This window comes from Lytechinus pictus, chromosome 11 (assembly GCF_037042905.1).
Source record: "Lytechinus pictus isolate F3 Inbred chromosome 11, Lp3.0, whole genome shotgun sequence".
Classification (NCBI taxonomy): Eukaryota; Metazoa; Echinodermata; class Echinoidea; order Temnopleuroida; family Toxopneustidae; genus Lytechinus; species Lytechinus pictus.
In genome coordinates this window covers 27,906,544-27,928,556 of record NC_087255.1, presented here as the reverse complement: position 1 = coordinate 27,928,556, position 22,013 = coordinate 27,906,544, and the positions used below count along the sequence as shown (strand labels likewise).

At 39.4% G+C, this 22,013-nt stretch overlaps 2 protein-coding genes across 5 annotated transcripts in view; both read left to right on the top strand.

Moving 5' to 3' along the window:
* Positions 1-4,184: 4,184 nt before the first annotated feature.
* LOC129271111 (dynein light chain Tctex-type 5-like) lies at positions 4,185-17,575 on the top strand. 2 transcript variants are annotated; one of them, XM_054908470.2, is made up of 2 exons: positions 4,185-4,422; positions 9,171-17,575. In XM_054908470.2, exon 2 carries the CDS (start codon positions 9,431-9,433, stop codon positions 10,052-10,054), a length of 624 nt encoding a protein of 207 aa, XP_054764445.1. In that variant the 5' UTR covers positions 4,185-4,422; positions 9,171-9,430; the 3' UTR covers positions 10,055-17,575. The 2 variants fall into 2 exon arrangements, with proteins under 2 accessions (XP_054764445.1, XP_054764446.1); XM_054908471.2 differs by lacking the exon at positions 4,185-4,422 and adding an exon at positions 8,232-8,343.
* Positions 17,576-20,482: 2,907 nt separating this feature from the next.
* LOC129271108 (serine/threonine-protein kinase PLK1-like) overlaps positions 20,483-22,013 on the top strand; it is a 41,171-nt gene continuing 39,640 nt past the window's right edge. For all 3 annotated transcript variants that reach the window (XR_010295017.1, XM_064106252.1, XM_064106251.1), the window contains exon 1: positions 20,483-20,533. The gene's annotated coding sequence lies outside the window, so the exon portion shown is untranslated. The remainder of the gene's footprint in view (positions 20,534-22,013) is intronic.

Below are 22,013 nucleotides of genomic sequence, written 5' to 3'. Positions count from 1 at the left end.
ATTAAATTGTCCCTTTGTTTTATCTCGCGCTTAGCAAGAGGAATAGGAAGATAGTCATCATTTTCATATGATGTCCTAAGGATGTCCCGGTCCTATATGTCAAAACTCAAAGTAATAATAATGGAACATATCAGCTCTTTATTAAGTGCGATCCGTTATCCACCTCACAATTTTCTTACAAAGTGCTTGAAATATAGAGCAGAAATTGACTCTTTTTTTCAGTCGGAATATCAAATAGTTTAAACTTTAAACTATTTAAATCATTATCCAGTTTCAGATCACAATATCAACAATTTTCTGCTCGCGCTTTGTGCTCGCATTATCAAGGTAGGACGATCCCTTATTACTCATTCTTTTCATGATTTACAAAACATGAATAGAGTGTCCCGTTTTTAGGTCTAAATCTCGATTTTTCTGCTTGCATGAATTGTTTAGTTATATAGCTATCCTGTTCAAGATTACAAAAATTGACTAAAATTTTTAATTTTTGTATGTAACTGTCAAAATGTTTCAGCTCGCGCTCGCATTATTTGATTGTTCAATAACGTCTTCATGGCTAAGTGCAAGCAGTCCTTAACAGGTACCTTTTCGATCACTTTAAAATGTATACATAGGAAGATCCCCAATTACTCATCCTTTTCATGATTTACAAAACATGAATAGAGTATCTCTTTCAGTAGGTCTAAATCTCGAAATTTTCCGCTCGCGCTTCGCGCTCGCATCAATTGTTTAGTGATATACCTATTTTGTTTGAGTTACAAAAGTGCTAAGAATTTCCATTCTATAAGTAAAAATTTCAGCTCGCGCTTCGCATTATTTGATTTTTAAAGTATTTAACGTCTTCATGGCTAACTGCAAGCAGTCTTTAACAGGTACCTTTTCCATCGGTTCATTTCTGCTCGCGCTTCGCGTTCGTAGTAGTTATTTAGTTGCATACACATCTTTTTCAGGATAACAAACATTGCCCAGGATGCTTAAATTTGAGGAAAAATACATAAAATTTAGCTCGCGCTTCGCGCTCGCATTATATAAATAATGATTATGATATTATACATTTATGTTGATTTATAAGAATAAAACTAAGAAGTGACTATATTAGGACTACCCCCTTCAAAGAAACCAAAAATTATCTTCGAGCGGCCGATCGGGGAAAATATGGCAAACAAAAATCCGGCCCCCCCCCCTATTGGCGAAGGCTGGATCCGCCCCTGTCTCTATAACCCTTGCAAGTTGCAACTATTGTAAACATGGATTTCTGTAGGCTATACCCCCTCATTATTAATGAATTATTCAATTATGATTCAAATACATACCTCTTATATGAAACAGTGGCGATATCAGTGGAAAGTATGAAGAGTTAAGTAGGCTTGATATATTAAACGATGTATAGTCATTTATTTTTTTTAGTCAAAATTGAATAACAGGTGAAATATATGAGTTACACGATGATAATCGTTATTCATTCTCCAATGTTCTTCCTCTTTGTCTCTTCTTGATTTTTTTTCTTTTTTTTGGGGGGGGGGGTGGTGAAAAATGATGGGCGGTTGCCCATCCCCTCCATCGTAACGCCACCCTTATCTTAATAAACAAACGTCATCATTGATAAAATGTGCATTTAAAATGTTCGTGATCATAAACATGATAAACGATCATTCCTATATACATGATATAGGTGATAGTAATATTACCTTGTTCGCGCCTTTATTTCAATAGCTGGTGGTAAAGTCCATGCAACTTGTAGCCCCCCCCCCCTTATTCTGGGCCCCTTCTCACAAAGCGATACGATTGATCAGATCAACCTCAAACTGTATGGAAATCCAACAATGCCATAATTTATTTTTTCTATAGGAAATTTGCACATTGTCCTTTGTACAGACTGGTAAACAAAAAGAAGCACATTGAATTTTCAAGAAAAACAATGAATGTATAAATGTACAGCAGATCTATAAAATATTTTGAACAAACATGCATTTTAGACGTTGACCTTGCTGGCTTTCCATAGTTGTTGTTAATCGGATCAATCGTGGAACACTGAATCGCTGATGAAAACGTTTCAGACGGCATCTATCGCCTCTTTAATAAAAAAAATGATTCAAGTAAACATTTACTTTCTTCCAAAATGACTATTTTTTTCATATAAAGTCATGTAAATCAACCATAGCGTAAAAAAGGGAGATAAGTAAAGAATGAAAATACAGTTTTTATAATCGTGTGTATACGGAGGAAGGCCCAGAAGCAGAAGCTTGTGACGGCGAAGTCGAAGATGCATCCAAAAACATGAAAATGCCACTTTCTCCATAATTTGTCTGCTCGTCTAATATTTTCATCAATCTATGGTTTCATTATACAGATGTACATCTGTCTGTATACCGTTCCTTCTTCGGGCTTCCACCACCCATCTCTCCTCTCAAATCGCTTTGACCCCCCCCCCCTAGTTCGCCCCTCCCACTGAAAGAAACTAAACAATATTGCTCTCCATTGGTCTCTAATAACGACTTGTGATTCTAGATTACGGTTTACGGGGGTCTTTACACGCAACACTAATCCAACATTATTGGACGCTATTTCGATCGAATATAAAAGAACAAAATGTTTAACAAAGATTATGAGAATCGTAAAATATCGGGATTGGAGTATTACTATTGTCTGCATGGTGGCGTTTAAGCAAGTCATCGTAATAAACCACCAGAGCAAAGACGAGTGACTTTTAGCAAGTAGGAGCATTGTATAAAGAATAGCTTATTCATCTGAAAGGTGACAGCGTATAGGTAAAGTAGACATTTTGATTGCATGGGAAACGGATATAAAGTAACCACAATCGTTGTGATATAAGGTCTACAAAGAGGAATACTTCAGCATGAGTTTTATCGGAAAATTATTGTTCAACGCATCTGGATATAGCGTAAATAAATCCGCGTATATATTATCATAAGCGATCGTCAGCATCTCCGTACTCTCATACTCTCATTTTCCAATCCGATCCGATTGAGAAAAAATGGACGTCTAACTATATATAGTTTGAGATTTTCGAACTAGACTGGATTGGTCCCTCGCAGTGGCGTACCTAGGATTTTCCACAGGGGGGGGGGGCACATTCGTCCGCCAAAGAATCTGACAAGAAAAAAAAAAGGTCTTCAACCACAAATAAAGGATTTCGTACCAGAAACAATTTGACAAGCAAAAAAAAAAAAAAGTCTTCAAGACTCGTCAGGGGGGCCAGGGATATGTCCCTTGCATGGGTTGTGACTCGTCAGGGGGCAGTCTGCCCCCTCTGCCCCCCCCCCCCCCGTAGGTACGCTAGTGGTCCCTCGTCATTCTCACGTGCAATCTAAACTTTATGCAATAATTATTAGGATCTCAATAGAATGCCCCTATTTACCATCCCTGCTCATCACAACCTTGTGTTCGTTGATATATCAGTGTTAGGTTGATATATCAGTGTTAGGTTGATGTATCAGTGTTAGGTTGATATATCAGTGTTAGGTTGATATATCAGTGTTTGGGGGATACCTCTTGGCCCCATGCACTAGTTTTGAAAATGTACTTCCTCCATTCAAAATTCCAATAAAAAATAATTAATCAACCAAAAGTGTAGTACACCAGATCATAAAATTTCAATTTTGAGAATGAGAACACTTTAATTCTCACGACCAACTCTGTTGATTCGCTCTCTCGCTTGCATGTTTTCTTGAACTCCTGTACTGGGCCCGTGAGGGGGGGGGGGGACACCTTCGGCATCTCTATTCTTTGTGATTCTCTAGCCCCCCCCCCCCCCCCCACCCCTCCACCAACGAGAAATATGGGAATTAAGTTTAACAATACGGCTTTTTATAGACCACGTTGAAGGTGATGGTGAATTTTCTATACATTTTCAACAAGTAAAATAATTAGAAGCTCGAGTGAAGGTTTAAAGTTGAACGTAAGTCAGTGTAATCTGGTCTTGCACTCGAGGCCTCGCGAATTCAATAGAGGTTCATTTCGAGTCGCGAGTCATTTATCGATTGCTCACCATTCCCTGGAAAGCAACGACAATTATGTTCTCATGGCATTGTCTTCAATATTGATTTTGTTTCTCAAGAAAGATGTCAATCGTGATCGAATTGATCAAGAAAGGACATTGTGAGATCGGTCGATACTTGTTAGTGACTATAGTTTTGTTGATCATCTCATCTATGGTTGAATAAACATTCATTCGTACGTGACTATCTGTTTAAATCATCGCGATTTTTATTATCGGTTGTATGATGCCACCGGTTGTGTTTGTTTTTGGCACAATCGTGACTTTGCTATAGGAACTTGAACGCTGATCCTGTTAAAAAAAAACTCAGTCTGTCGACTCTAAACGAGAAGGATCTTAAATCTTACAACTGATTTTGGATTTCTTCTGTAATTTATCGTAGGACATACTCCGTGTGATATAAGGTGAGAAACATATACCTCTTTTTCATGTTCGAAATGCTTGTTTGTCGGGTAAACACTGTTGGATCATCTGTTGTTACCACAATTCAAAATGTTTCTTATATGACTCGCTTATGAATGGTTGATTAAGTAATATCAGCTTGCCTACCGAGCCCGTGCAAACTTTTAAGGTGAGGGGTCTCTTACTTCGTCAATATATCGTTATCGTGAAAACAAAAATCGACCAGAGAAGTAGGTCGACATTTGGCTTATCAAAAACTGTTAACATGTTCCCATTTCTTGGTATTTACTCTTTTTTTTAGGGCGGGGGGTGTGGCGTTCGCGCGCCCCGAACCCTACACCGATCCCTGTTTCTACATATAGAAATACCCCTTTCGGAAGGTTCAAATCTAAGGTGTTTTTTTTTGCTCTATTTGGCAAGGCTCATTACCGATCACCAGTGAACTAAAACGTTCAATGATTTTCGGATTATCCCTGACGTTGGGAACCATAGCCTGTAGTTTCCATTTTATTATTTTAATCCTTATTCTGGAATTAGGCTGACCTCTTTAATCCCCGAAAACAATACATTCTAAACGCAGACCAGCGAACAAAGAAGATAACGTTCTACCATAGCTCCATGATGGTTCTACCATATATAGAGCTATTAATAGCTCCATGGTTCTACTGTACACTGCTAAATGATGTCAAAGCTGTCCGTCAGATTTAAATTCTAATAATCAATGAGACAGGCAGACAGCAGATATTATCGGTTTTTTTTTTTTTGGTCATGTCTCAGCAAGCCATGTTAGTAGGTCTGTTTCCTTCGGCATTGATATGCAAGAAAGGGTAGCGACCAAGCGGAAAAAATATGAAATAAAAGCCCTTTTCTTTTTGTTTTGTAAAGGGTTGGGGTTCACGAAATTTGGTTCTCGGCTTAACATGGTCGATTGCAGTCGAGGTATTGAGCCGATAGTTTCCTCCCTCGAAAATGTGACAAGCAAAAGATAATTAAAGTTGTCAACATTAGTTTTGTCAAATATATTTTCCTCCCAGAAAAATACACTAAGCAAAGTATAAAGGGCAATTTGAAACATTTTCAACAGAGATGTAATTAGTTTCTAAGTAGTGAACAGAGTATCCTTTAAAAAAATACTGTGACTTTTGAATTGTTGCCTATCAGAAAGTTTTGAGAGGAAAATGCCTCCGATCTTCTTTTTTTCAGGGGGGGGGGGGCGGGGGGGGGGTAATTTTGCTCCAAAGAAGTATTACCCCCACCCTGATAAGGTTAGCCAGATACGCCATGGGGGCAAGGTGGCTTCACTTGACTTAATTTGGTCATAAAGCCCTAAAAATGATCGGCCAGTGGAAAGGGAAAGGCGTAGGCCAACAATGTGACTCTATTTTGGCGCCTCATGATGGTCCAATTAAAGTTTCTTTAATAATCGTATGCCTGTATGTAGGTTTAATCGCTTTACTCGAGTGACTATCATAATATAGACTACTGGGTATGTATTTCTATTTCTTCATTTTGATCTTCAATCAATCAATTAATCAATCAATTAGTCAATCAATCAATCAAAAAATTGATTGCTTTCCAAAATAATACTGAATTTAGATCTCATGAGAAAAAAAATAACAGAGCGAGTGAGGAAAAAAATAAACTAATTTTAATGTTCAAAGTGTTATTATTTTCACCATCAAATATACTAACTAAATTATTATCAGAAGTTCGCGGTAACCTAGATTTCCGAGTTTGTATGCTTTCAGTAACCTGCATGGATGTATTACTCAGATTTTCTTTTGGAGAATACTTATATGAACCTTTGGATCGGCCAAATAATCATAAAAATGGCGGATTTAGTATAACACTCCTCGTTTCAAGTTTGAATCGAACCCGAGTTATTTCATTCACGGATAGATAAACTTGCAGTTGAACGAACTGTATGGCGTCAAAAGAAATTAAAAAAGGTCACGCAAGAGTGGCAAGTACAAAGCTTTCGATTCCAACTCAATACGACATCGGTTTATGTCGTCATGGTAACCAATATAAACAAACCTATATTTAGTTCTGGGCTCTGAATGCTTGCTTGCATGTGGTTAAGAAGAATTCGATATGAGCCTGAGGCAGGACTAAAGAGGACTGAACTGACCTACATCAGAAGTCAAAATCGATTACTTTAAAACAAAAAAAGCTTGGCGGGTCACGATACGAAAATGTTATTTCATGCATCGCGCTCGAATAGTTTATTTACTATAACTCCATGATTTCTTACATGCCAAATGAGTTTAAAACGTTCCTTTTCGGGTCAGTGAAGGCCTTAAGAAAACAACAACAAAAAACATGCTCGAGCTTCGCATTATCTTTTAGTGAGATACAGATACTGTTTGTCATTAAAATTTTAAAAATCTAAAAATTTTCAGGTCTGAACCACAACAATAATCAGCTCGCGCTTCGCGTTCTATCAATTCGATTCATAAATTCCGACATATACTGACTGGCCTTCTCAGGTCTGAATATCGTTCCGTGCTCGAATTATTCAATTTGTGAGACGCAAAGACCCTTTTATGTGTCTAAATATCGAAACAGTCCAGTTTATGCGTCATGATATAACATAACAGATAATGATGGGCAAGTAAAAGATGTGGGTAGGGGAGGTGAGACAGGGTAGCAGATGTGACCCCCATGCACCAATGCATATCAAGCAGTGAAAATGGAATAATAAACCCCTGATACAAACAGCTTTTAAAAACATTCAATCAAGGTTAAAAAAGAAGAAGAAGAAACTAAAGAAGGAATGTCTGGGCTTTGTAACTCTATACCCCCCCCCCCAAAAAAAAGTATGACATATCACATATTGGTTGCGCCCCCCCCCCCCCCCAGTTGGAGGTAAATTTCCAATTCGTCTACTGCCATGCAACTGCCAACTCGTCCACTCATCACGTCGTGGTCTACTTTCATTAAGTATAATGCCATTCAGTCCATCAACATTTTGTCTAACAACCATTCGGTCCAATCATCACTTCGTCTAATCACCATTTTGCCTATGACAATTTCGTCTCATAACCAGTTGGTCTAATATCTATTTCACTTTCATTCATTTTGCGCAATATAACACATAGTCCAATTAGACCAAATGGTATATGGACTATACTGAACCAACTGGTTATTAGACGAAATGGCGAGTGGACGAAATAGCAATAAGACCATGTGAATAGTGGACGAACTGATAGTAGACCAAATTGGTAGACGAGTTGGCATTAGACAAACCCTAGTTGGGTATTAATAGCAGGTGAGAAAGAGAAATCTCCAAGGACACCGAGAGGGAGAGGGCCCGGGGAGAGGGAAAGAGGGAGATGTTGGAGATTGAGATATGTACATGTTTTCGATAATGAGTGAAGGGGGGGGGGGGGGGGTAAAGGAAACTTGAATCATGAGCTGCGTTTCCCGGGGTCACCCCCTAGTGCTCACCCCGACAACATCAAGCTTGGGGTTGCCATGACAACCATCCCAGACAATGTGGTAGCCTGCATTGTGCATTCATCCCAAACTGCGGTGAACTTGGTTTTGTTCTCCCCCAAAGCAGCGATCGATATTATCTCCTTACGGTGTACTAGTAGTGACAGGATAATTATGGAAAGCAGTTGTATGGGACAAAATTTAGATACTTCAAAAGTTTGCTTCATCGATTAAGAAACACAAATTATCGGAGGATTTGCAGCTAAGAGGATTTGAGTGAGAGAAGTTTTAAAATCATCATTTGCATTTCCTAATTTCATCATCGCTGTTCATCTTGTTCCCCAACGATTATCTCATAATAAAAATGATTCAGGACCACTGATTGTATACTTTCATAATTCTTCATCATTGGAGATATCAACGACATCGGATTTCATGTTCCTCCAGGTCATATTATAAGTCTTGTAAACACATCGTTTATTATTGTAAGTGCAAATTTATAATTCTAAAGTATAATGTAAACATGTCACATTCTCATTGACGTCGGTTCACTTCGAAGTCCTACAGATAACTGACTTTAATACAGATGAGGGGGACTTTGGGGCTTTGCCCCCCCCCCCCAAAAAAAGTTCCACGACCAAGAACGAAAAACAATGCAGAAGGAGAAAATGAAGAGAAAGTATACATGTCATATAATTTTTTTAGTATTAAGTAAAATCATATCATTTTTAGCAATGCAAAATATTCACTCGCTCGCCTCGCTCCGCGACTTTTTAGAAAATGTTTTCACATAGCCTACGTCACGCTGCGCCGCCTCAATATGTCTTCATCATTTCACCACTGCTACTGAAAGTGATCAGCTTTCTTTTTTATTTGTGAACGATTGCTTGTTTTGTAGGTCATGTTTTAATGCGTTGAGATTGTTTACGATTTAACGCGGTGATGACTGTGGAGGTCCAACGTGTTGCATATATTGTATAATTATGTATATCATTACGAATATTGTATTTTCAATGATGTTTGTGGATATTGTAATTGTTGGTAAAGGAGGTAAATGATGGAGCTTAGGGATCGTACTTTTCACGAGTATGTCCTAGTTTAAATGGAAATGTGATATTATTGGTAGAGGTGACCTGGCAGATTGATCCTCAATGATGTGTCATTGTTTTCTTGTAGGTCCATGTTTTTACCATGTTCTTCAAGGAGGTCTCAAATAGGTTTAGCGTTTTTTTAATGAAAACTTGATTATTATTTGCATGCAAAGATCCATTTGCAATTTAATTATTAATTTCTCTATTTTTTTTCTTTTCAGCTTAACGGCAACGAAAATCTACCGCAAGGTTCCTGATGTGATAGTGTCTATTCGGCTCCGGCAATTTTGTCGTGGAATCAAGTTCTTAAGCAAACAAATATGTGGATTTCAAGATGAGTTGTGATTAATTGCAAGATTTCTATTTACGATCTGGATAGAATTGATATTCGCATCGTCACATCATCGGTTTGATTGTAACGTGGTGTTTCAGTTTCACCTCTATTTTCATCTTAAAAAGTCAAGTGCTCTTAGAACGCAATATGGCGGCGTTAAGTGAGCGGAATCTAGAACAGTTTAACCAGCAGCAGCCGACCGGTCGACGCAGACCATCGGTAATGTCGCGACGCGCATCGATCGTAAGCAGTCACTCCACATCCAAAGAAGGCGACATGATGGGACCACCTGGTTATCAAGGAAAATTCCGACGACTGTCCAGGGCATATTCTATCTCCATGGGCAGTCATCGAGGCAACCACGCCCTGCGATCGGCTGCCGATTCTCAGCATTCGAAACCGGCGGCCGTGAAGTATGAGAACACCTTCAAGATGAAACCTGATGAGGGGGCGGTCTTCAAGCACGCCGCGGTCCAATCGATCCTGGAAACCGTCCTGGAGCGGTATCTATCAACCGCGCAGTACGCACCGAAAACTGTTTCCATGTTCACGCAGAATATCGTCGACGAGGTGAAAAGGCGAGTCAAGGACTTGAAGATGCCGAGGTATAAGATAGTCTGTCAGGTCTACATCGGGTCCAAGAACGGCCAAAGTATGCAGATGGTCAGCCGAGCGGTCTGGAACACAGAGACAGACAACTTCGCTACGGCAAACTATCAGAATCAGTCGCTCTATGCCATTGCTTCCGTACACGCAACTTATTTCGAATGAACTAAATGACTGAGCAACTCACTTGTACAGACGTTTTAAGACCTTATATGGGCCCTATATAGCTGGAGCGAAGACACAATGTAATGTCTATTTGCCTCACCCTTGGCCATTGAAAAGGTGTAAAAACAACAACAGTTTTGATTTTTCTGAAGGACGATTGATATAATGGATTCAAGAGTAAAGAGTGAGGTTGTTCAGATTGACACTGGTGTGTAAATAGTCATATTAATTCAATTCAATTTATTTATTCAACCATCATCATATCCAGATAGGCCCATCTACTAAAATTGTGATTTTCTTGAAATTCAGTTTTGACAAGGTGCTTTACCTACCAGTTAGCAATTAACTGAGTGCATTGTGAAGAAACGGTCGATTCATTTGGAAAGCAAATTGTATTCTTAGCGTATATAGTCGATTTGACAGTCCCATAGGCTCAATACACCAACCTAGAAATGTTCTTTCCGATGAAGATTTTATATTGAAACGTGTTCCTATGGGGTCCTAGGCCAAATTCAACTTGGTTGCCCAAAGTTGCCGTTTGGGCAATTTTGCTAATTTGCATAAATCCAAAATGGCCGCCAGATGCCATCTTAAAGACTTAACTTTTGAACCCCTTGCCCCCAAATGATGAGTAAAGACTCTTTTTAGAGGTTTAGTGGGATGTAGAATCGATTTCTTTTATAATGTTTGCAATGTAAGGTCATCTTCAGGTCAAATCCAAGATGGCCGCCAGATGCCATCTTGAAAAATTGACTTTTGATCTCCTTGCCCCAGAATGATGAGTAATACCTCTGTTTAGGGGTTTTGGGGTGTGTAGAATCTCTTTCCGCTATCTATTTTGCAATATAATGTCATCTTCAGGTCAAATCCAAGATGGCCGCCAGATGACGCCATTTTGAAAAAACAACAACTTTTGAACCCTTTGTCCAAGAATCATGAATAATACCTCTTTTCGTGAGTTATTTGATATGTTGATTCCATTTCTGGTGATAATTTTGCAATATAGGATCATTCAGATAAAAAAAAAAGATGGCCGCTAAACGCCATATTAAAAAAACTACTTCCCGAGACTATTGAACTTTGAACCTTGAAGATAATCTCCCCAAAAAGTACACGTTGTCCTAAAGAGGGTTACTATTATGTGTAGGAGCTCATGGAAGGGTATTTCAGTAAGAATGATTAATTTCTTTTAATTTCTCCACTTTTAGTGGTCAAGTCAGGTCTCAGATGGTCAGATGGTTGATATATTTCGGCATTAACCGCTCACTTTACAATGAAACCATTCAAGGTTTGGGCTATGACCCATTTCGGGAGTTCTCATCATTTTTTTTTTATGTCCAGCCATATTTTTATATTGAAAGGACTTAAAAGTATTACTTTTTATTAAAAAGTGATAAATCCGTATTTTTCAGAAAATTGGTTAACTTATTACCTTCCTTTATAATAATCATTGGACTTTTCATCCTGACAAAAGCCTTTGACTTGGTCAGCACGAGTGCAGTTTTTAGCCTCCTGTAGAAGATAGGCTCCCCAAGACTGATCCATGGTCACATCATTTACATGAGCACAGTTTGCTACAATGCTGGAACATCTGGTAGCTTCCCTCAATTCCTGTGAGCAGTGGCGTGAAGCAATTATGCTGTGCCTGGCCCTGACACTCATTGGGATCTTCTTCTTCATGCTTCCTCAGTATGCATTTGGCGGATGCAGAGAAGGTATCTACATGTATATCCGTACCAGAGCAGATGGGAAACTCTTCAACATCGACCGGCTTCGTGCCAAAACAATGGTCACGATGGTTCTCATTCGTAAGATGTTGTACGGCAACGACGTGACGTCGCCCTGCCTTTTTATAAAGAAGCGGTAGTAGGCCTACAAGACCTAGCAATACAGCCACCTGTCCTGAGCATGTAAGGAGTTTGGATCACCCATCAGCCTGTACAGCTGTAAGACAGAAATCCTGATAGACTCAAGACACTGACTGTCCTCCAGATATCTCTATCAACAGCACGCACTCGTCTGGTTGTGGTGGACTCCTCACCTACCTTAGATTGACTATCTGTCTCTAGTTCCCTTTCACTGGACAAGGAGATAAGCACCAGGATGGGAATATCTGTCACAGCCATGGCCAAGCTCCTGAACGGAAATAAGTCCTCGAAAACGTACGCCGATCAAGAAAAGCGGCTAAACACCTTCCATGTCAGCTGCCTCGGACGTATCCTGCACATGAAATGGCAGGACAGGGTGAAAAATATAAGGCCCTTCAGCGTACGTGCATGCTGTCATCACCAGCTTATTCTCGCTTCTTAGTGAAAGGTGCCTCAAGTGGTTGGGGCATGTTCGCCGCATGAAACTTTGGCAAATCCTAGAAGGGATTCACCAATGTAAGGTGAGCTATGTGATTGGTCCCCAGATAGATCACACCTCTGTTATAAACACATCTGCAAACGTGACATAAAACTTGGCCGGCATAAACACTAACACTTTTGAAGATGTAGATGATAGTCGTCATCTATGGAGAGCTACTAAGTACAGGGGTCAATACGTCAGAAAATAATCAGAATGCTACATTGGCAGGCCAAAGACCAAGGAGGAAGGCTAGGGCAGCATCACTATCTGAACCTGTTTCAGCGCCATCCTCCTTCATCTGTACAAATTTGCTTTAGAGACTGCCACTCTAGAGCGGAGCTCTACAGCCACTCTCGAAAATGTCAACCCTAGCGACCCCAGACTAACTGATGCCTACCTATCATTGGACACTTTGATTTAGGAAAAATATGGAGAAAATACTTTCAAATTCAAAAAAGACTTTAAAGCCTCTTCAGTACAAAAGTATGGATGGACATTAAAAGAAATAAAATTACACGCGAAATTGATCATAGCCCAAACCTAACGAGGATTCTAAGGTGAGCATTTAATGTCGAACGTCTGACAACATCTAAGATCTGGCTTCCCCTTGAACTAAAAATTGAGAATTAATAAAAAGAAATTAGTATTCTTACTGAAATCCCCTTACATAAGCTCTTACATGGCATTTGGCGGCCATCTTGGATTTGATCTGAAGATTATCCTTTATTACGTCAGAAAATTGAATCAACATACCAAATGACTCACGAATAAAGTTATTATTCATGATTCTGGGGCAAAGGGTTCAAAAGTTAATATTTCAAGATGGCGTCATCTGGCGGCCATCTTGGATTTGACCTGAAGATGACCTTATATTGCAAAATAGATAGCAGAAATAGATTCTACACACTCCAAAACCCCTAAACAAAGGTATTGCTCATCATTCTGGGGCAAGGGGTTCAAATTCAAGTTTACAAGATGGCATCTGGCGGCCATATTGGATTTGACCTGAAGATGACCTTATATTGCAAAAATAATAATAGAAATGGATTCTACACACACCTAAACCCATAAAAGGAGTTCTTCCTCATCATTTTAGGGCAAGGGGTTCAAAAGTTAGTTTTTTTAAGATGGCATGTGGCGGCCATTTTGGATTTATGCAAATTAGCAAAATTGCCAAAACGGCAACTTTGGGCAACCAAGCTGAATTTGTTGTAGGACCCCATAGGAACACAAATCAAGAAAAAAACTTCATCGGAAAGAACATTTCTAGGTTCGGAAAGTGTCAAATCGACTAATAATGGAGATGGGAATGGGGATGTACCCAGCTATTTGAAGTGTATCTATATAGTTATTATGGGGCCATTTCCCACTGACTCGAACCCCGCCCTCTCCCATCATCTCGCCCAGTTATAATGGCTTATGTTAATGTTGCCTTGATATATTATTGTACAGATGTTAATTGGGTATTATTTATGAATGCCTATTATTGTACAAACGTCAACTATTAAGGATAATGCATTTCAATGCGTAATAATTATTGCTTCACTTTAATTTTGTACTATATGCACGTGTTAATCTTTCAATCGCTCAGATTGAATATAAATGGTATTTTCATTTTCACATATAGGATACAAGTAAGGAAAAACAAATCCAAAAACTAAGTTTTGAATTATATTGATATGTGATTATAATGATGAGATATTTATTTTGATGGTTGATTTTCATAATGTTCAGCAAGAAAATAACGCTACACGTGCCTACATGCAATTTTTGTTGCAAACTAACGTGGAAGCACCTGTTAGCTAAAACCGGGTTGATAATGTTTCTAGAGTGCTTACAGCATGTACAGATTTCCCATAGAGCATAGAGTAAAATGATAATAAAAACTATTATTGTCATAAAGCATTGGACAACGTCAGAACAGAATTAAGCTAATAATTATGACAAGAATAGGCAGTTGCTGACGGATTCCTCCGTATTTTATAGAGACGATTGTTATAAACCCATGTTTTATCATTACGGTATCCACTTGCACCGGTCTGAAATTGGATCGGGTAATTTAAATACACGCACGGTCAACACGGTTTAAAACGTTCTTATTCCTATATACATATAGGTTGACTTCACAACTTTATACTTATGTTTGGGGAATAAGCCTTTAATTGTGAACACTTTTAGGTAATAATGAGGAATATCATTAAAATCGTATCAAGTCTTATACAGACATTTTACAAGAGCCCAGAAAGAAACCGTTGAGCAATGGTTGCATTATATTCGTTTGTTGTGCAACATGAGCAATTTTGGACATTAAATGCGATTTATGTCTTCAATAACATGTAAAGCCCCTTTCACAATTGACGTACGACCACTTGCGACCTTTTGGTCGTGCGACAGGCTGCAACAGGCATCAATCGCCAGTCATCTCATAATATCGCACAGAGGCTTTCACAGTTGCAACAGCTGTCGTACAACAAAAACAACCAGTAAAACCCGTTGCACGAGTAAGTCGCTTATGATCCTATTGTGCTCGTGCGATCACATGCGAGTGTTGCACGAGGGATTGCGAGGGGAACGGTCGCACACAACGGTAGTGCAATGTTGTAAGCCGTTGCGATCGGTCTTGCAACAGTCTTATGGCCCATCATATTATCGCACCCAGTCGCAAGACAGGTCTCTGTACATGTAGGTCGCTAGCACATGTGCAAGTACGTGTTGTACGACCTCCAGTCGAGTAAATGCGACTACTTAGTTGTGCCACCTGTCGCACCAAGTCGTGCAACGTTGAACAACACTCCCACGATGATCGCCCGACCGATGGTACGACCCCGGATACGAGCTGATGCGAGTGAATCGGTCGTATTTGATCGCGTTCGGATTTTGAACATGTTCAAAGTTCAGATGTGACCAGTCACGACCACCTTGAGTTCGTGCGACCGTCTACAACGACTGCGAGTGCTCGCAAGTCACCAAGAGATCGATCGTGCAACAGCAGGAAAAAACTGTTGCAGGCGGTCGTAAACTGGTCGGATGTCAATTGTGAAAGGGGCTGTACGGTCGCATACATGCGAATGCAACGGTAGTGGAATGTTGTAAGCCGTAATTTCGATCGGTCTTGCAACAGTCTTATATTATCGCAACCAGTCGCAAGACTGGTCTCTGTAGGTATCTAGCGCATGTGCAAGTGTTGTACGACCTCCAGTCGACTAAATGCGACTATACGTAGTTGTGTCACCTCTCGCACCAAGTCGTACAACGTTGAACAACACTCACACGATGATCGCCCGACCGATGGTACGACCTGATGCGAGTAAATCAATCGTATTTGATCGCGTTTGGATTTTGAACATGTTCAAATTCAGATGCGACCAGTCACGACCACCTCCGACCACCTCAAATTCGTGCGTTCGTCTACAACCACTGCGAGTGCTCGCAAGACACCAAGAGATCGATCGTGCAACAACAAGAAAAAACTGTTGCAGGCGGTCGTAAACAGGTCGTACGTCAATTGTGAAAGGGGCTTAAAGGCGGCCGCACACGGGCACACCTTACGATTGGTGCGACCCGATTTCAGAATAAAACGTAGTAGAATTTGATGCTAATATTGAGACTTGGAATATCTTACTGTGTAATGTGCTAAATCATCGTACAAATACCTATGTTCAAATCTGTGACTATGCAATCATCCTTATTAGAATAAAGCCCCTTTCACAATAATTATTGACGTACGACCATTTGCGACCTTTTGGTCGTGCGACAGGCTGCAACAGGCATCAATCGCTAGTCATCTCATAAGATCGCACAGAGGCTTTCACAGTTGCAACAGCTGTCGTACAACAAAAACAACCAGTAAACCCCATTGCACGAGTAAGTCGCATATGGTCTTATTGTGCTCGTGCGATCACATGCGAGTGTTGCACGAGGGATTGCGAGTGGAACGGTCGCATACATACGAATGAAATGGTAGTGCAATGTTGTAAGCCGTTGCGATCGGTCTTGCAACAGTCTTATGGCCCATATTATTATCGCAACCAGTCGCAAGACAGGTCTCTGTACATGTAGGTCGCTTGCACATGTGCAAGTGTTGCACGACCTCCAGTCAAGTAAATGCGACTACTTAGTTGTGCCACCTCTCGCACCAAGTCGTACAACGTTGAACAACACTTGCACGATGATCGCCCGACCGATGGTACGACCCCGGGTACGGCCTGATGCGAGTGAATCGATCGTATTTGATCGCGTTCGGATTTTGAACATGTTCAAAGTTCAGATGTGACCAGCCACGACCACCTCGAGTTCGTGCGACCGTCTACAACGACTGCGAGTGCTCGCAAGACACCAAGAGATCGATCGTGCAACAACAAGAAAAAACTGTTGCAGGCGGTCGTAAACTGGTCGGACGTCAATTGTGAAAGGGGCTGAACGGTCGCATACATGCGAATGCAACGGTAGTGGAATGTAGTAAGCCGTAATTTCGATCGGTCTTGCAACAGTCTCATATTATCGCACCCAGTCGCAAGACTGGTCTCTGTAGGTCTCCAGCACATGTGCAAGTGTTGTACGACCTCCAGTCGACTAAATGCGACTATACTTAGTTGTGCCACCTCTCGCACCAAGTCGTACAACGTTGAACAACACTCACACGATGATCGCCCGACCGATGGTACGACCTGTTGCGAGTGAATCAATCGTATTTGATCGCGTTTGGATTTTGAACATGTTCAAAGTTCAGATGCGACCAGTCACGATCACCTCCGACCACCTCGAGTTTGTGCGATCGTCTACAACGACTGCGAGTGCTCGCAAGACACCAAGGGATCGATCGTGCAACAACAAGAAAAAACTGTTGCAGGTGGTCGTAAACAGGTCGTACGTCAATTGTGAAAGGGGCTTTAAAGCGCGTCATAGCAGTCGTACGATTTGAAACTAATTTGGCCTTTACTCCAAAATAAGGGCTTGCTATCTTTCAAAATGGCTATATTAGTATTCTTTCAATTAATTTTAACCTCAAATAAAATGATATGTTCCATTCACATTTTCAGAAAATGAGCAAAATGCGATTTGTTCCAAAATCGGATCGCGAACAGTCGTAAGGTGTGCGGTGGCCTTTAGATTCTTCTTCAATTTTGAAGTATATTCATGTATATCTGTACAATAAATTCATGCTAGCTGTAATAGCTGTATATAGTCTTCAATTTAAAACACTAAAAAATCGCCGAGAGATTATCAACTATAAATAAGAGAGATGCTGGAGAGAGCGAGGATGGGGGTAGGCCTATAAATACAATGACAGATAGAAAAGGAGAGAGAAAGACAGAGGCGCAGATGGAGAGGAAAAGGGTAAGGGAGAGGGGGATAGAAAGCGGAGAGAGAGGGGAGGGGAGAGAGAGAAAGAAAGAAATAAAGAAAGGAAGGAAGAAAGAAAGAATTAAAGAAAGTAAGGGGAGGGGGATAAGAAAAAAAAAGAGACAGACATAGAGAGATATGGGGGGGGGGGTCGAGTGAGATGAAAAAAGACGCTTAAAATTTTTTAGTGGTTGTTAGCATTTTTTTTTATTACAACTATATTTTCTCCAAATATATGAAATGTTCCAAATCGATGAAAGAGTTAAAATTCATGAGTGAATTTCAAATTCTAACGCTTTTTGTCTTGTCGAGTAAAAGCTGAAGTGGGAAAGAAAATGTTTGACTTTTATGTTTTTCAGGCGGTTGATGCATCATATTTTTGTAATTGTTTATTACATCAGCCGTATTAGTTCATTATCACTAATACACCATTCTTACATCATGCACATTGTGTTATTCCAATAAGACAGAGGAATTATATTTAATTACAAATTGGCTACAATGATCGCATAGCATAGGTCTACCTAAGGGACTGTGCCATATAAGGAAGAAGGGGAAGCAGCGGTTGATTGCACCAGCACCCAAATTATTTTTCAAGAGTTGAAAAAAAAAGAGTAGAAATAAAAAAAAAATGAAGAAAGATAAAATGAGTGAGAATTTCTTGGCTATAAAATGTACAGTCCTTCACGCACCACTAATTCTAATTATTTACAATTGAATGTACCATCTATACCGCTCTTGTTTATCAATGCATGATAGGCCTATTGCTCATGGCAGTGATGAGAGCGGATTTTCTCCTATAAATTTCAAGGATTCAAAATGAATCCAGATCGGCTGTGCATATTAGTGACCAGCTAAATCTAAAAAAAAATAATAATTATAATATTTTAGCTTTACATCCGGCAATTTACAGTCTCCCTTATTTCTAAAACATTTTGCTGTTATATATTGTCAATTATCATTTATTGGTATACATTGTATTTGTATTTGTAAATTTGTTGGTAACCAGCGAGCACCAAATTTCTATTTAGTTGGACAATAAATTCAATTCAATTCAGTTCAATTCAATTCAATTCAGAGAGAGAGAGAAAAAAAATAAAAAAATAAAGAAACAAAGAAAAGAAAAGAAAGAAAAAAAACCTGAACTATTGATGGCGCTATATAGATTCTTCTTTTTCATAATATTGACTATCCGCATCTGCACCATTCCGCCAATGATTTATTGAGTGTGTATTTAGACACTAATTAATTTCATCACTGGCGTGCACAATCATGAGGAGATAAGGCCATAGGGACACTAGCGTACCTACGGGGGGGGGGGGGGGCAGGGGGGGCACTCTGCCCCCCCTGACGAGTCACAACCCATGCAAAAACGTATCTTTGCCCCCCCTGACGGGCTTGAAAAACCTTTTTTGCCCCCCCTGACGAGCTTTAAGACCTTCAATGCCCCCCTGACGAGCTTGAAGACCTTTTTTTTTTTTTTTTTTTTTTTTTTTTTTTTTTTTTTGCTTACGAAATCCTTTATTTGTGATCGAAGACCTTTTTTTTTTTTTTTTTTTTTTTTTTTTTTTTTTGCTTGTCAAATTTTTGGGCGGACGGTTTTGCCCCCCCTGTGGAAAATCCTAGGTACGCCACTGCATAGGGACCATGGACACCCCCCCCTCAAAAAGAAGAAGATGATAAAAGCACACAAGGGATTGGGTAGGGCGTATAGACTTGAATCCCTAACCTTGATCAGTTTTATCTCCCTAATGATCGATCGCAATAAGAATGGTAAAGATAAAAAAAGATGAAAACTGTCATATATGAGATTAATAATCATTATAATGATGATGACGATGATAATGATAATGATAAATTAATAATAATAATAATGATAATAATAAATATAACAATAACAATAATAGTAATAATAATAACAATAACAATAATAATAATATAATAATAATAATAATATCGATGATGATGATGATAACAACAATAGTAATAATAATAACAATATCGATGATGATGATGATAACAATTAATAATGATAATATAACAGTAACTCTAAATCATATGATCCCTATTAAATTCATCATTCAAAATAACTGGGATCGACTTTGTTCAACCTTGCATGTAAATTAGTAGACTCGATCGAGGCTACATGTGACTGCTTGCATTCAGAATAATCCTTTAAACTTGTGTTTCTCTCGTCAAATATCATTATTCCCAGGGGAGGATCCTGGGTTTTCCAAAGAGGGGGGGGGGGGGCTCATTTTCCCGAGGAAACTTTGACAAGCAAAGAAAATGGAAAAAGGCAAAAAAAAAAAAAAGAAATAAAAAGAAAGAAAGAGAGAGAGAAAGAAAGAAAGAAATAGAAAGAAAGAAAGATCGAGAGAAGAAAGAAAGAAAGAAATCAAGAAAGAAAAAAAGAAAGGGGTTTTAACCTAAGGGGGCACACTTGTGTTAGAACGGCATATATTTATATGTCTCTCTATTGAAAGGGGCGCGGGGGGACGGGCTGGATTAGCCCCCCCCCCCCCGGATTCGCCAGTGATTATTCTCATAATGTGTTTGTTGAGGTATGATTTAATCATGGAGCATGCTGCTACTCCATGATTTAATTAAAAAAAAAAAAATTATATTCTATATTTAAAAAAAGAGAAGGGGAGAGAGGGAGAAAAAAATAGTACCTTCGAATATATCCGGGTGCGAGGTTGGTATTTGTGTATCTTTTTCCCCCTCATGATTATTAGTTTTATGCAGATCCTAGGTTGTGAACACAGGACGTCAGCTATTTCTGAGGTAAGCGTGAAAATCCACTAATTATCTCAATGATATTGGTTATTTATGCTGGTGTTTTTCTTTGTACACATTTCTTAGTTGTAAGTAATCAGATAAGAAGGTATTTTATGGAAAACTATTCGTATAATGTGTCTAAATCTTCGCTTGAATTTTTCGGACACACCTCGCTTTACCACACGGGGATACGGTGATGGGTACACCACCACGATACCGCTAGACGCGGGCCGCGGCCGCCGAGCATAAAGCAGCTGCTGCCCCTCGACCTAGGCCTAGCCTAGACCAAAAGCTTCGGTCTCTGTTATGTTGGTTGTTCAGCTGAACTCCGTTGGCTTCACTCACCAAATACAGAGACCGAAGTTCTAGCGCGATCTGTACAGGGGACTCAATGGCCATATGTTTATGTACTTAAGATCGGATAAAAAGGGGAAGTGAATTTGCGCGACAGCCGAGGTAAGTCACTGTTTTTGTTCCTTTTAACTTGATTTTTCTCATTTTTTTGGCAATTGATGCCAAGAGGGAATATTAATTTGCATTTTGGTCGCATGAATTTTCAAAATTTTGACTCATTAAAGACAAAAATTGAAGAGCCCCGACGGGGGGATTTTGCATTGCAAGTCCCCTAATGGTGGGTGCACGCTAGCGAGCCGTCTGTGTATGAGGAGAATTTAAAAAAAAAAAAAATGTTAAAAAACTCCTCGAAACAGATGGCTGCCAGCTGTCTAGGCCTAGCCTAGTCTTGAGGACGCAATGATGATGACTTTTAAAATAATGAAATATGGTACTTCTTCATCATTGACGTCTTGACACTCTTCCCATAGTCGCAGAAGAGAAGGACCAAAACTCGTCAAAAGGCAAAACAAAGATGGATTTCCCTAGGAAATCCATCTTTTGAAACCAAAATCACGAGAAGTTTATTTATTATGAATTTTATTGATTTTCACATTTTTAAAATTATTATATAAAAATGTAGAAAATAAAGGTTTCTTACCTAACTGATGCCGCGTAGACCCCTCGATCCTCATGTAAACAACGGAAATACAATAGCGTCGACCCTTTAACCGTTTATGTATGACGTACTTCCAGCTAGCAATGCCGTTCTGACGAATAATTCATAGAAAAAAATTATTATTTCACAAATACTAAAATTTATTACGTAATTATAAATAATTATTTTAATACTGATAATTATTTATAATTACGTAATAAATTTTAGTATTTTTGAAATATTAATTTTTTTCTATGAATTATTCGTCAGAACGGCATTGCTAGCCAGAAGTACGTCACTCATACATAAACAGTTCAAGGGTCGACGCTATTGTATTTCCGTTGTTTACATGTGGATCGAGGGGTCTACGTAGCCTGGAGGCGTCTGGGGAGTAAAATGATTTCTACTATACGTAGGCTTTACTCCCCATGACGCCTGGCAGTGCCACGGCAAGGCATTGGGCCACAGGAAGGAGAGTTTTTGGAGAAAACAATT

What these genes read in the sequence shown, in the direction of transcription:
- LOC129271111 (XM_054908470.2), top strand. Translation starts at nt 9,431, where the DNA reads ATGGCGGCGTTAAGTGAGCGGAATCTAGAACAGTTTAACCAGCAGCAG.